Genomic DNA, 15,752 nt, shown 5'->3' on the forward strand with positions numbered 1-15,752 from the left:
GCGTTCGTTACGCGCGGGCCTCTGGAGGCCGAATATTTTTTCGTTCAATTCCATCTTTTTTTTTGTTTTTCTTCACGAATTGTCGAACGCGTGTGCGACTCGAGCAAGGATCATTACGGGAATAATTATTGTGATGAATTCGAGCGCGTACTCTCAAGACGCAAGCTTTAAACTTGCGACGTTGCCACCGCACGGTTGCTCGCTCGCCCTCGTCGTGAGAGAGGACGGCTCTCCGATTCGCACAGTTGGCCACGTACGGTGCCAAAGAAGTTCAACGTACAGACGACAGAATATAGGCGCAAGTAAACAAATTGTTTGTTGAGGATGGACGCGTGTGACATTTTTCCCGCTTCAATAGATCAAAGACAACCGGGCGTGGTTTGTTGTCCACCCCATCCCCCTCGTGCACCCGTGCCGGTCTTCATAGGTGATGCTACTCGCGAACAGCACTTGCCCCCAACAGTCTGTCAAGGCTATACGGGGGGTCTTTGTCTTTGTAGGCAGTGGTCAGCGTTACGCTGCGCGACGAACCCCGGCGACCAGAGTTCGATTCCCGCTCGCGGCCAACACCAGTGATAGCGATTATCTGAAACGGTCCTGGACCTCCCCTAAGTCGACTCGGCCTCAAATGAGTACCTGGTTGGTGCGGTGTGTAAACATCGCAAATGGGGAGGCAAAGGCGGCCGGGCGAGGTGCTGGCCACCCACCCCCTCGTGTGCCGTTTTGGCCTTCATAGGTGCTCGCTAACAGCACTTGCCCTAACAGTCTGTGAAGGCTATAGGGGGGGGGGGGGATCGTTGTCTTTATTTTAATGAATGAATGTATGTATGACTTTTGCGGTTCTTGTTATTATTGTAATGCGTGCAAGGGGGTGCGTGTATTTCACCAGCATTGATTCGTCAGCAGAATGAGACGAGTCCGCTGTGTGTCTAAATCGATCCGGAGCGTTGCTCGTTTTGCCGAAATTATTCACTCCCGGAGAAGGCTGTGGGGGGCCCCATTGGTTGTTGTGTGAGATTTTTTTTATTTTTACGTGGAAAGATGGATTATATGTGAAGGAGATATTGTCCACTGCTTATTACAATGATTTTTTTAACAATTTATATATTATCCACAACGTCGCTAGTGATAATTCAAAGTCAACGTTTTTTTTTTTTACGGGAAAGTAATTTTGTTGTTGTTGTTGTTGTGGCCCAGACCGCACCGGTGGCGATTAATCGAAGACAAGAAATCCCGTGCGAGTTCATAATCAATCGCCGCTTCGAGCTCCTCCGCGAGAAGGTTGCATAACGACCCGCACGCAGAGCGCCGCACGTCTCTGCGCATTCGTAAAAAAAAAAAAACGCTCGTTGCTTGTCCGATAGCACCCTCAATGTGGTGGAGGGCCGCCGAACTTGGGCAGCCGTTGGACTCCGGCTCATTGCGTGGCCGCCGCTGCCTCCCCGCCCGCCTGCGGTTCGTTCGCAAACTCCAAATATACAGCAACAGGCGTCAGGATTGTTGTGGTTGCACCCGATTCAAGAGCCAAATGGCTCACAGGGCTATACCAAAATCAATAAAACTGAAACTGAAAAAACGACCTCCTGTACACCAGGCGAGGTAGTTAACATCTCCTGGCCACCGTGATAATGATGAGAGAGAGAGAGACGCGCAAACTCCAAATATACAACAGCAGCAGGCGTCATGGTAGGGATCGAACACACGACCTCCTGTACACCAGGCGAGGTAGTTAACATCTCCTGGCCACCGTGATGATGAGAGAGACACGCAAACTCCAAATATACAGCAGGCGTCAGGGTCAGGATCGAACCCACGACCTCCTGCATACCAGGCGAGGTAGTTAACATCTCCTAGCCACCGTGATGATGATGAGAGAGAGACACGCAAACTCCAAATATACAGCAGGCGTCAGGGTCAGGATCGAACCCACGACCTCCTGCATACCAGGCGAGGTAGTTAACATCTCCTAGCCAACCATGGCATCCGACCAATGAAGAACGACCCTCATGGAAAATCCGTGAGCTTCACAGTGATGCTCTCCTGGGATGAAGGGCCCCAAAAATAATTGTCATAGATTCACACCTCACGTAAAACCCTCACTAAATTTAACCTTAACTCTTCAAGAATCAAGAGTGAAACATTTACCTCGTCACGTGTCAGAGTCATCACTTGACACAAGTCAGCGGGGCAGAAGTCTAATTTATTTCCAATGGCTATCCAAGCCGGTGGGTCCCGCTTAGGCACGACACGCATCCTTAACTGCATTGCTTTAAAACGATTGCTGCACGTCGACACGTTGCGATGCAAAGGCGAAACTCGTGGGTGCTACGGTGGCCAGGAGATGTTAACTCCCTCGCCTGGTATGCAGGAGGTCGTGGGTTCGATCCCGACCCTGACGCCTGCTGTATATTTGGAGTTTGCATGTTCTCCCCGTGGTCGCGTGGATTTTTCTACGGGTACGGGTCTTCTGGGTTTTCCCTCCACATTTAGAATCAACATGCGTTTAGAGCATGTGTCTGGCCACTTCGTTGAGTTATCGTTTGTGGCCAGGTCGCTCCGGAGAAAGAGCTATATGTCTAAGTGAGCCTTGCCTGGTAAAATTAAAAAAAATATCTTAGTTTAGTTTATCTCAAAGCTAAACACACACACACACAGGAACTGGCTCATATGAATCTCGCGAAGCGCTTGCAAGAGACACGTGTGCTTGTGCACCGACTGTCGACGCAGCAATCGCCAAATAATCTGTTTGACTTTGAAGACAGCGACAACAACGAAATCTCCGTATGTCGAAGACGTCTCGACCCTACCTCCCGGGCCTGGTAAGAGTGCTGCGAAAAATGACCCATTGCCCGAAACGTCAGCCATCAACTACTTGCGTTTTCACACCTTCCCTTCACCGCACCCCCTCGCGCCGACGGGCGCGCGGCAAAGCGCGCGGACCGACAAAGGCGCGTGTGAGACATTCATCCAGCAGCGGATGAATGAACGCGTCCGCTGGACGTGGAGAACTCCAGCTCACAATGGCGTTAACGTCGACGTGCTATCGTGGCTTGGGTGACGCACCGGACGCGGTGACAATTTCCGACGACGACCACGACGACGACACTCAGTGTCAGGGCTCCCCGCTGCTGGGCCCTTACACATTTGTCGGGGCGTGAATCGCCCGCGGATCACCGAGGAAGCAAGCCGGGGTGGGTGGCTGTGGCTTGGGGCTTAATTATAGCGGGGGGAAGGGGGGGTGCGGAGAGGGGAGATTAACCCACGGGGACGGAGGTGGAGGGTCCAGCGGGCGGTCTGACGTTACTCACGGGTCGCATCCCACCTAAGGACTCGTGGCTTTCATCTCGTGCTTAATGCGAAACACAACAGGGGCAGGCGGCTCGGAGAGGATGGGGACGAAGAACGCTGGGTGAACACGCGGGAGACACTGAGGGGACGTGAGGAGAGACACTGAGGGGACGTGAGGGAGACACTGAGGGGACGTGAGGGAGACATTGAGAGGACAAGAGGGAGACACTGAGAGGACGTGAGGGAGACACTGAGGGGACGTGAGGGAGACACTGAGAGGACGTGAGGGAGACACTGAGGGGACGTGAGGGAGACACTGAGGGGACGTGAGGGAGACACTGAGGGGACGTGAGGGAGACACTGAGGGGACAAGAGGGAGACACTGAGGGGACGTGAGGAGAGACACTGAGGGGACGTGAGGAGAGACACTGAGGGGACGTGAGGAGAGACACTGAGGGGACGTAAGGGAGACACTGAGAGGACGTGAGGGAGACACTGAGGGGACAAGAGGGAGACACTGAGGGGACGTGAGGGAGACACTGAGGGGACGTGAGGGAGACACTGAGAGGACGTGAGGGAGACACTGAGGGGACAAGAGGGAGATACTGAGGGGACGTGAGGAGAGACACTGAGGGGACGTGAGGGAGACACTGAGGGGACGTGAGGGAGACATTGAGAGGACAAGAGGGAGACACTGAGAGGACGTGAGGGAGACACTGAGGGGACGTGAGGGAGACACTGAGAGGACGTGAGGGAGACACTGAGGGGACGTGAGGGAGACACTGAGGGGACGTGAGGGAGACACTGAGGGGACGTGAGGGAGACACTGAGGGGACAAGAGGGAGACACTGAGGGGACGTGAGGAGAGACACTGAGGGGACGTGAGGAGAGACACTGAGGGGACGTGAGGAGAGACACTGAGGGGACGTAAGGGAGACACTGAGAGGACGTGAGGGAGACACTGAGGGGACAAGAGGGAGACACTGAGGGGACGTGAGGGAGACACTGAGGGGACGTGAGGGAGACACTGAGAGGACGTGAGGGAGACACTGAGGGGACAAGAGGGAGATACTGAGGGGACGTGAGGAGAGACACTGAGGGGACGTGAGGAGAGACACTGAGGGGACGTGAGGGAGACACTGAGGGGACGTGAGGGAGACACTGAGAGGACGTGAGGGAGACACTGAGGGGAGGTGAGGAGAGAGACATTGAGAGGACGTGAGGGAGACACTGAGAGGACGTGAGGGAGACACTGAGGGGACAAGAGGGAGACACTGAGGAGACGTGAGGGAGACACTGAGGGGACGTGAGGGAGACACTGAGGGGACGTGAGGAGAGAGACATTGAGAGGACGTGAGGGAGACACTGAGGAGACGTGAGGGAGACACTGAGAGGACGTGAGGGAGACACTGAGAGGACGTGAGGGAGACACTGAGAGGACGTGAGGGAGACACTGAGGGGACGTGAGGGAGACACTGAGGGGACGTGAGGGAGACACTGAGGGGACATGAGGGAGACATTGAGAGGACAAGACGGAGACACTGAGAGGACGTGAGGGAGACACTGAGGGGACGTGAGGGAGACACTGAGGGGACGTGAGGGAGACACTGAGGGGACGTGAGGGAGACACTGAGGGGACAAGAGGGAGACACTGAGGGGACGTGAGGGAGACACTGAGGGGACGTGAGGGAGACACTGAGGGGACGTGAGGGAGACACTGAGGGGACGTGAGGGAGACACTGAGGGGACGTGAGGGAGACACTGAGGGGACGTGAGGGAGACACTGAGGGGACGTGAGGGAGACACTGAGGGGACGTGAGGGAGACACTGAGGGGACAAGAGGGAGACACTGAGGGGACGTGAGGGAGACACTGAGGGGACGTGAGGGAGACACTGAGGGGACGTGAGGGAGACACTGAGGGGACGTGAGGGAGACACTGAGGGGACGTGAGGGAGACACTGAGGGGACGTGAGGGAGACACTGAGGGGACGTGAGGGAGACACTGAGGGGACGTGAGGGAGACACTGAGGGGACGTGAGGGAGACACTGAGGGGACGTGAGGGAGACACTGAGGGGACGTGAGGGAGACACTGAGGGGACGTGAGGGAGACACTGAGAGGACGTGAGGGAGACACTGAGAGGACGTGAGGGAGACATTGAGAGGACGTGAGGGAGACACTGAGGGGACGTGAGGGAGACACTGACACTGAGGGGACGTGAGGGAGACACTGAGGGGACAAGAGGGAGACACTGAGGAGACGTGAGGGAGACACTGAGGGGACGTGAGGGAGACACTGAGAGGACGTGAGGGAGACACTGAGGGGACGTGAGGGAGACACTGAGAGGACAAGAGGGAGACACTGAGAGGGCGTGAGGGAGATACTGAGGGGACATGAGGGAGATACTGAGGGGACGTGAGGGAGACACTGAGAGGACAAGAGGGAGACACTGAGGGGACGTGAGGGAGACACTGAGGGGACGTGAGGGAGACACTGAGGGGACGTGAGGAGAGACACTGAGGGGACGTGAGGAGAGACATTGAGAGGACGTGAGGGAGACACTGAGAGGACGTGAGGGAGACACTGAGGGGACGTGAGGAGAGACACTGAGAGGACAAGAGGGAGACACTGAGGGGACGTGAGGGAGACACTGAGGGGACGTGAGGGAGACACTGAGAGGACGTGAGGGAGACACTGAGGGGACGTGAGGGAGACACTGAGGGGACAAGATGAAGATACACCCTGAGTTATCACCGCCAAAGGCGTGCGCACACGCACAGGTGTGCACTTGGGAGCTAATCCCCCGTCGGTAGCCCTCCCATGAATCGAGCTTCGACGCCACTCAAACACAAATCCATTTCGAGAGGAGCGTCCATTCATCTCGGACCCCCACAGAGGCCGCTACCAGCCGGAGATTATTCAACGAAAAATAAAATCCCCCAATGGTGGCACTAATCACGACTCAGGAAATGAATTTTTATTTTTGTTAGCGCGTGGACGCAAAAAAATATATATCAGCGTGTGGCCGTAAAAAATATATATATTTTATTAGCGACTGAATAAGAAAGGTTAGCGGGTAGCACGCCACCACACGCTGAGAGCCTTTGTAACTCAGGCAGGTAATTCGTGTCTTTTGTCTTTGCACGTCGGTGGGATTTCTTTGTTGGTTTGTTAACGGGAGCAGTAGAGTGTATATGTATATACAACGCATATATATAGACGCCACTCGTCATCAGGCCAAGCAACCAGTTCGGTCTTCCTGCGATTTAGCCAACAAACGCCTGTAGGGAGCATCGAGCCCCGTAGCTACATCGCGACCAACCTCTCTGACGCGAATATAGTCTATTTGAACGGAAGGAGTCCGTGGTTGCCCGAGCAGCATAGGGCATCGTGCAACGAGCCAGTATAACGAAGCGGTGGCGAGTTTGCAAAAAAAAAAAGATGTTCCGAATCACGACCCTCTGCAGCATCTCTCTCTCCTTGCTCGCCGTCTCGGCCTCGGCGTCACGGCGAGGAGCCAGTCCGAGCCGGGACTTTGGTGCCCTGATGCAAACCAGGAGTCGAGCCCGCTCGGGTTCCTCTCCGGCATGGGTCGATTCAGAGCCCTTCCTGGGCTGGTCGGCCTCCGCCTCCAATGCCGGAGTCGAACCCGGTCCCGCGCCCCAGTCGGAGTCCGAGTTTGAGAGCGGAACCGAAGCCGCCGCCGGCTCGGCATTAGCGCTCGGCTCGCGTGGAGATCCGCTCGGCCAAGTTGGTTCCCTTCCAGACATCCTGGTGGAAGAGGAGCATTTCCGACAAGCCGAACAGCCCGTAAGAAACATCATCACGACCGTCATCATCATCATCATCATCTATGCCACTCTCATCGTCATCGTCGTCATTGTCATCATCGATGAGCCTTTCAGCATCTTTGTCATCGAAATCATCATTAATCATGTCATTACATCCATCGTCGTACTCGCGTCATTCATCGTCATCAGATCCATTATCATCATTGCCATTGTCATCTTCTCATTAGATCCGTGGTCAAGTCCGCAAACAACATCATCAATGTCATCGTCAGCTATCGTCATCATCATCATCATCAGGTCTTACCGCAACCACCCTCATTCTTCACTTTGTTTTTGTCATCACGAACACCACCACCAACTCCACCACCACACAATATCATCAAACCATCAACATATCACCACTATCCCTACCACCACCAACAACCACTATATCATCATCATGCAAACCATCATCGTCCTGATCATCACCACAACCTGAAGTATGATGAAATGTTGTAGATAGACTCAACACTCCCCATAGACTCAACACTGCCCATAGACTCAACACTCTCCATAGATTCAACACGGCACCATAGACTCAACACTGCCCATAGACTCAACACAGCCCATAGACTCAACACTGCCCATAGACTCAACATTGCCCATAGACTGAACACTGCCCAAAGACTCAATACTGCTCATAGACTCAACACTGCACCATAGACTCAACACTGCACCATAGACTCAACACTGCCCATAGCCTCAACACTGCCCATAGACTCAACACTGCCCATAGACTCAACACTGCCCATTAGACTCACACCACCCATAGACTCAACACTGCCCATAGACTCAACACTGCCCATAGACTCAACACTGCACCATAGACTCACACCACCCATAGACTCACACTGCCCATCGACTCAACACTGCACCATAGACTCAACACTGCCCATAGACTCAACACTGCCCATAGCCTCAACACTGCCCATAGACTCAACACTGCCCATAGACTCAACACTGCCCATAGACTCACACCACCCATAGACTCAACACTGCCCATAGACTCAACACTCCCCATAGACTCAACACTGCCCATAGACTCAACACTGCCCATAGACTCACACCACCCATAGACTCACACCACCCATAGACTCAGCACTGCCCATAGACTGAACACTGCCCATAGACTGAACACTGCCCATAGACTCACACCACCCATAGACTCAACACTGCCCATAGACTCAACACTGCACCATAGACTCAACACTGCCCCTGTTGCACCGCCTTTGTTGTTTTCAGGACCTGATGGTGGACCCATCCCTGCACGTGGCCCAGCTCCCTCTGCTCGACTCTCGTTTCCTGCACGCGAGGCTCCGCTCGCTGTTCGGCAAACGGGACGACAGTGCGTAACCACACACACGGACTGCCAGTCCACCGTCAACCTGAGACAATCCCTAATTTCGATCGGATCATTGGGGTTTATCAGTAATATATCGGCATTGTGCGACCACCCACTGCCACTGCGTAGCATATTATTACGTGCCAGGGACTCTACGAGATGACAGGACAATAGTCCGAGTTCATAATTGGCAGTAGGTAACGGCAGAGCAGTTATAAGTGACTCAGAATTGTGCGCAGTTGCGTCTACAGAGTCCACGACTTGCCTGAAGGCATCGACACCTTCAGCGAGCGCGGTGCCGATCACACCACGCGGTTCGAACTCGACACCTCGCCATCGATCACACCACGCGGTTCGAACTCGCCACCTCGCCATCGATCACACCACGCAGTTCGAACTCGCCACCTCGACATCGATCACACCACGCGGTTCGAACTCGACACCTCGACATCGCCGCACACGTGTCGAATAAAAAGCAAGGGACAAGTCCTTGCTTATTACTAACAACTCCTTACTTACTAACAAGTCCTTATTACTAACAACTCATTACTTACTAACAACTCCTTACTTATTACTAACTACTCCTTATTACTAACAACTCATTACTTACTAACAACTCATTACTTAGTACTAACAACTCATTACTTACTAAGAACTCATTACTTACTAACAACTCATTACTTACTAACAACTCCTTACTTATTACTAACAACTCATTACTTGCTAACAACTCCTTACTTACTAACAAGTCCTTACTTATTACTAACAACTCCTTACTTACTAACAAGTCCTTACTTATTACTAACAACTCCTTACTTACTAACAACTCATTACTTATTACTAACAACTCATTACTTACTAACAACTCCTTACTTACTAACAACTCCTTACTTATTACTAACAACTCCTTACTTATTACTAACAACTCCTTACTTACTAACAACTCATTACTTATTACTAACAACTCCTTACTTACTAACAACTCCTTACTTATTACTAGCAACTCATTACTTACTAACAACTCATTACTTACTAACAAGTCCTTACTTATTACTAACTCCTTACTTATTACTAACAACTCCTTACTTACTAACAAGTCCTTGCTTATTACTAACAACTCCTTACTTACTAACAAGTCCTTACTTATTACTAACAAGTCCTTACTTATTACTAACAACTCCTTACTTACTAACAAGTCCTTGCTTATTACTAACAACTCCTTACTTACTAACAAGTCCTTACTTATTACTAACAACTCCTTACTTATTACTAACAACTCCTTACTTACTAACAAGTCCTTGCTTATTACTAACAACTCCTTACTTACTAACAACTCCTTACTTACTAACAACTCCTTACTTACTAACAACTCCTTACTTATTACTAGCAACTCATTACTTACTAACAACTCATTACTTACTAACAAGTCCTTACTTACTACTAACAACTCATTACTTATTACTAACTACTCCTTACTTATTACTAACAACTCCTTACTTACTAACAAGTCCTTACTTATTACTAACAACTCCTTACTTACTAACAAGTCCTTACTTACTAACAACTCCTTACTTATTACTAACAACTCCTTACTTATTACTAACAAGTCCTTACTTACTAACAAGTCCTTACTTATTACTAACAACTCCTTACTTATTACTAACAACTCCTTACTTATTACTAACAACTCCTTACTTACTTACTAACAAGTCCTTACTTATTACTAACAACTCATTACTTACTAACAACTCCTTACTTACTAACAACTCCTTACTTATTACTAACAACTCTTTACTTACTAACAACTCCTTACTTACTAACAAGTCCTTACTTATTACTAACAAGTCCTTACTTATTACTAACAACTCCTTACTTATTACTAACAACTCCTTACTTACTAGCAACTCCTTACTTATTACTAACAACTCCTTACTTATTACTAACAACTCCTTACTTATTACTAACAACTCCTTACTTACTTACTAACAAGTCCTTACTTATTACTAACTCATTACTTACTAACAACTCCTTACTTACTAACAACTCCTTACTTATTACTAACAACTCCTTACTTACTAACAAGTCCTTACTTACTAACAAGTCCTTACTTATTACTAACAACTCCTTACTTACTAACAAGTCCTTACTTATTACTAACAACTCCTTACTTATTACTAACAACTCCTTACTTATTACTAACAACTCCTTACTTACTTACTAACAAGTCCTTACTTATTACTAACAACTCATTACTTACTAACAACTCCTTACTTACTAACAACTCCTTACTTATTACTAACAACTCCTTACTTACTAACAACTCCTTACTTACTAACAAGTCCTTACTTATTACTAACAACTCCTTACTTATTACTAACAAGTCCTTACTTATTACTAACAACTCCTTACTTATTACTAACTCCTTACTTATTACTAACAACTCCTTACTTACTAACAACTCCTTACTTATTACTAACAACTCCTTACTTATTACTAACAACTCCTTACTTATTACTAACAACTCCTTACTTATTACTAACAAGTCCTTACTTATTACTAACAACTCATTACTTACTAACAACTCCTTACTTACTAACAACTCCTTACTTATTACTAACAACTCCTTACTTACTAACAACTCCTTACTTACTAACAACTCCTTACTTATTACTAACAACTCCTTACTTACTAACAACTCCTTACTTACTAACAAGTCCTTACTTATCACTAACAACTCCTTACTTACTAACAAGTCCTTACTTATTACTAACAACTCCTCTATCATTTTTCATTGCTGGACGGGTTGCCCCCCTCTGCCCCTGACAGTCCGTCGGGGGCAAGTGTTGCTGCTAGCGAGCACCTGTGAAGTCCGGCACGGCCACGCGGAGTGGGTTGGGTGGCCAGCACCACGCCCGGCCGCCTTTGTCTCCCTCCCCCACGCTCTCCACGGGGTTCCTTGTGGTTCTCCCGTTTCCTCCCATAGCGACACATTTCTTTTTTTTTAACTGGTGTTGGCCAACCATCCTAATGATAAATAAAATATATATAAGTGATTTGCAAATTGCACGATTTAAACCCCCACCCAAACCCCCCACCCCCCTCTCTATTATGGATAATATTGGTCGCGAAAGCCTTCGTGTTAAACCGACGCGTGTTCTGAAGTCAGTTAATTCTATTTAGCTTCTCCCTCTGCCTTATCCGTATTTTCCACAAGGGCGCCTTGAAATATTCACGGAAGACGCCTTAATAAAATACACGAACAGTATTACTGTTTAACACGTAGGCTTTCGCGAACAATATTATTCATAATAACGGTTTTTGGGTGAGATCGCGTTATTTATAAATGTGTCGTAACCCTCCACCACCCGACACGGCCAATCAGCAAAAAAAGTGTCACGTTTACAAAAGACAATTAGTTCACTACTTTAGCCCACCGGTGTGTTGAAGAGGGAATCCACAACATTTACAGTTCAATACGACGTTTCGCTGGTAATTACATCCAGCATCATCGGGCAATTGGCCAGAATGGTAAAGCCCTCACTTGCTCCCGGTCTTAAATAGAGCAGCAGGGTGACGTCAACATTTTACTCATTTCAGGTGCAGTAATTATATAATCGATTGGTAATCAGTCAATGGTTATGATTAGTAATGAGTTGTAGATTAGTAATTAGTTGGAATGTGTCTTATTGTGATTATATGCTACATTAGTAATCCGTTAATTAGTATGTGTTTTCCCCTGATAGCTATAGGCTTAGTGCGGCTTGGAAGCGTATTATTAAATAATACATATTACAATTCCCCCCCATAGTGACGTCACACGTGTGCGTGTGTACACAGTAGTGATGCTACCATCACTACACTACTATTACACTACTATACTACTACTACACTACTACACGTGTACACTACTACTACACTACTACTACTACACGTGTACACTATTACTACTACTACACTACTACTACTACACGTGTAAACTATAACTACTACTACATTACTATTACACTACTACACGTGTACACTATTACTACTACACTACTACTGCACGTGTACACTATTACTACTACTACACTACTACTACACGTTTACACTACTACTACTACACGTGTACACTATTACTACACTACTACTACACGTGTACACTATTACTACTACACTACTACTGCACGTGTACACTATTACTACTACTACACTACTACTACACGTGTACACTATTACTACTACACTACTACACTACTACTGCACGTGTACACTATTACTACTACTACACTACTACTACACGTGTACACTATTACTACACTATTACTACTACACTACTACTCCACGTGTACACTATTACTACTACTACACTACTACTAAACGTGTACACGTATTACTACTACACTACTACTACACTACTACTCCACGTGTAAAATGCATCGAACGAACCCAGCGTCCTGCCTACTGCCCCGACCGACCAATCCCGAAGCCACGCGCGCCCCACACGTGACCGGTTTTTGTTCTTGTTTCGTTTCATCTTCTCTGCTTCATGATCATTTTTTCTTTCCCTTCTTTCAGAAACGCGCTGCATGCTTGGCCGCGTCTACCGCCCGTGCTGGCAGACATGAAGCCACGCACCCACGGACATCCGATGCCCATCCACGACGCAGCGACGCTTCCTGTACCCCTGTTCAGTGCCACTGCCTCCACCAGTGTGTGTGACGTCGTGTGCCAGTGTTGGGTGACATCGTGTGCCAGTGTGTGTGACGTTGTGTGGCAGTGCGAGTGACGTCGTGTGCCAGTGTTGGGTGACGTCGTGTGCCAGTGTGTGTGACGTCGTGTTCCAGTGTGTGTGACGTTGTGTGGCAGTGCGAGTGACGTCGTGTGGCAGTGTGTGTGACGTCAGTGTGCCAGTGTGTGTGACGTCGTGTGCCAGTGTTGGGTGACATCGTGTGCCAGTGTGTGTGACGTCGTGTGGCAGTGCGAGTGACGTCGTGTGGCAGTGTGTGTGACATCGTGTGCCAGTGTGGGTGACATCGTGTGGCAGTGTTGAGTGACATCGTGTGCCAGTGTGTGTGACATCGTGTGCCAGTGTGGGTGACATCGTGTGGCAGTGCGAGTGACGTCGTGTGGCAGTGTGTGTGACATCGTGTGCCAGTGTGGGTGACATCGTGTGGCAGTGCGAGTGACGTCGTGTGCCAGTGTGTGTGACATCGTGTGCCAGTGTGTGTGGCGTCGTGTGCCAGTGCGAGTGACATTGTGTGCCAGTGTATGTGACGTCATGTGCCAGTGTGTGTTGCATTGTGTGCCAGTGTGCGTGACATCGTGTGCCAGTGTGTGGACGTCGTGTGGCAGTGCGAGTGACATTGTGTGCCAGTGTGTGTGACGTCATGTGCCAGTGTGTGTGACATCGTGTGCCAGTGTGGGTGACATCGTGTGCCAGTGTGTGTGACATCGTGTGGCAGTGTTGAGTGACATTGTGTGCCAGTGTGTGTGACGTCGTGTGCCAGTGTGTGTGACGTCGTGTGCCAGTGTGTGTGACATTGTGTGCCAGTGTGTGTGACGTCGTGTGCCAGTGTGTGTGACACTGTGTGCCAGTGTGTGTGACGTCGTGTGCCAGTGTATGTGACGTCGTGTGCCAGTGTGTGACGTCGTGTGCCAGTGTGTGTGACGTCATGTGCCAGTGCGAGTGACGTCGTCGTGCCGCCGTTCGTCGACGGTGCCGAGTGACACGTGCGAGCGCGACCTATCGATCGCTTGTTTGGCAGAACAACTTCTCTCTCCCCTTTTGCGTGTTCCGTTCCGTCTTGAAACGTGAAGCGCCGTGACAAACGCCGTCCAGACAACTGTCGTTTGCGTCGCATGTCCTGGGTTAGCGACATTACAAACAAACAAAAATAGCAACAACAGTTAAAGGGGGGAGGAAGCGGAATTTCAATAGGCTGACGTTAATTAATTAATAAAGTTCATCGGGATGCATTTTCGGGGTAGCCTGGCACGTTGTTGGTCTTCGCTGTCGCTGTTGTTGTTTTATCTCGAAATAAAACAAGTTTTAAAAATACATCGGTGCTCCTTGTATTCACTACAGCGTCGTGCAACTTTGGCCATTCATATTCGCGAGGACATAGTCATGTTTACATACCAAAGGGGCATGCTCTCTCGAGGAAATAATAATAATACACCGGACGTCAAAGGTGAGCGGAGGAAAAATACAATTTGGAAGAAAATTTGAGTTTGCGGGAAAGTGCACCGTGGATGAGCGCAACAAACAAACTCTCACAGGGACTGCGTTGGTGTCTGTTGCCAGGGGCGAGATGTTAACTACCTCGCCTGGTATACAGGAGGTCGTCGGTTCGATCCCGACCCTGATGCCTGCTGTTGTATTTTTGAAGTTTGCGTCTCTCATCATCATCACAGTGGCTCAGAGATGTTCACTACCTCGCCTGGTATGCAGGAGGTCGTGGGTTTCGGACCCGACCCTGGCGCCTGCTGCTGCTGCTGTATATTTGGAGTCCGTCGTGTCTCTTTTCCCATGGTCGCGTTGATTTTCCTCCGAGTCCTCCGGTTTGTCCCTCCACGTTTAGAAACCACGCTTTTAGAGTCTTTGGCCGCTCTGAATTTTCCACGTGATGATACGCCACTTTCGTTGGGCTATCATTTGTGATAGCTAGCTCGCTTCTGAAAGAAATAAAAAAAAGCTACGCAGCTCAAGTGGGCCTTAGCTGACAAAAATAAAATTAAGTAAGTGGCAAGGTAGCATCGCAGCGGCGAGCCAGCACGAAATCCGCCGCCATCCGTGCTGCCCTTCTTCCCGCAAATGCTCCCAGTGACGGCACCGCAGTCCTCCCCCCCCCCCCCACCGCGTTATCTCGCGATAGAGGGCCGCGTGCCCTGAGGGTGACGTAATTACGGTGACGACCTCAAACGACCAGAAAGGAGGCTGCACCAGCCCGCCGTGACCTCGCAGGACCTGGCCGCTTTACCTGGGATGCCCCCTGCAGATGTCCGCTGGCCTGAAATAGCCCCGTGTCACTCTCGGTGTTTGTTTGCCCTGTTTTTTTTTCTCTCTCTCTCTCTCTCTTCCCAGCGCACGTGGCATTTACAACGTGCGATGAGCGTGCTCGTTTCATCGTCTGACTTGGGTTTGAAATGTTGAGTTTCCCCCTCCGCTAAGGCGGTCGGAGGGGTCCAGTGGCCATTGCGGCATTCAACCTCCTCCGTTTAAACGGCAGAGTTCTCCGGACATATTCCCCTCGTCCACGTGCTCACCTCGTCCACGTGCTCACCTCGTCCACGTGCTCACGAGCCCCGCC

At 49.6% G+C, this 15,752-nt stretch overlaps 1 protein-coding gene across 1 annotated transcript; it reads left to right on the forward strand.

Moving 5' to 3' along the window:
* Positions 1-6,422: 6,422 nt before the first annotated feature.
* PMCH (pro-melanin concentrating hormone) lies at positions 6,423-14,500 on the forward strand. The gene is made up of 3 exons (XM_076068502.1): positions 6,423-7,098; positions 8,361-8,463; positions 13,018-14,500. The coding sequence occupies exons 1-3, from the start codon at positions 6,730-6,732 to the stop codon at positions 13,065-13,067; spliced, it is 522 nt and encodes a 173-aa protein (XP_075924617.1). The 5' UTR covers positions 6,423-6,729; the 3' UTR covers positions 13,068-14,500.
* The last annotated feature ends 1,252 nt before the right edge of the window (positions 14,501-15,752 follow it).

Source organism: Petromyzon marinus, chromosome 21 (assembly GCF_048934315.1).
Source record: "Petromyzon marinus isolate PM22_M1 ecotype Great Lakes invasive population chromosome 21, UKy_Petmar_22M1.pri1.0, whole genome shotgun sequence".
NCBI lineage: Eukaryota > Metazoa > Chordata > Hyperoartia > Petromyzontiformes > Petromyzontidae > Petromyzon > Petromyzon marinus.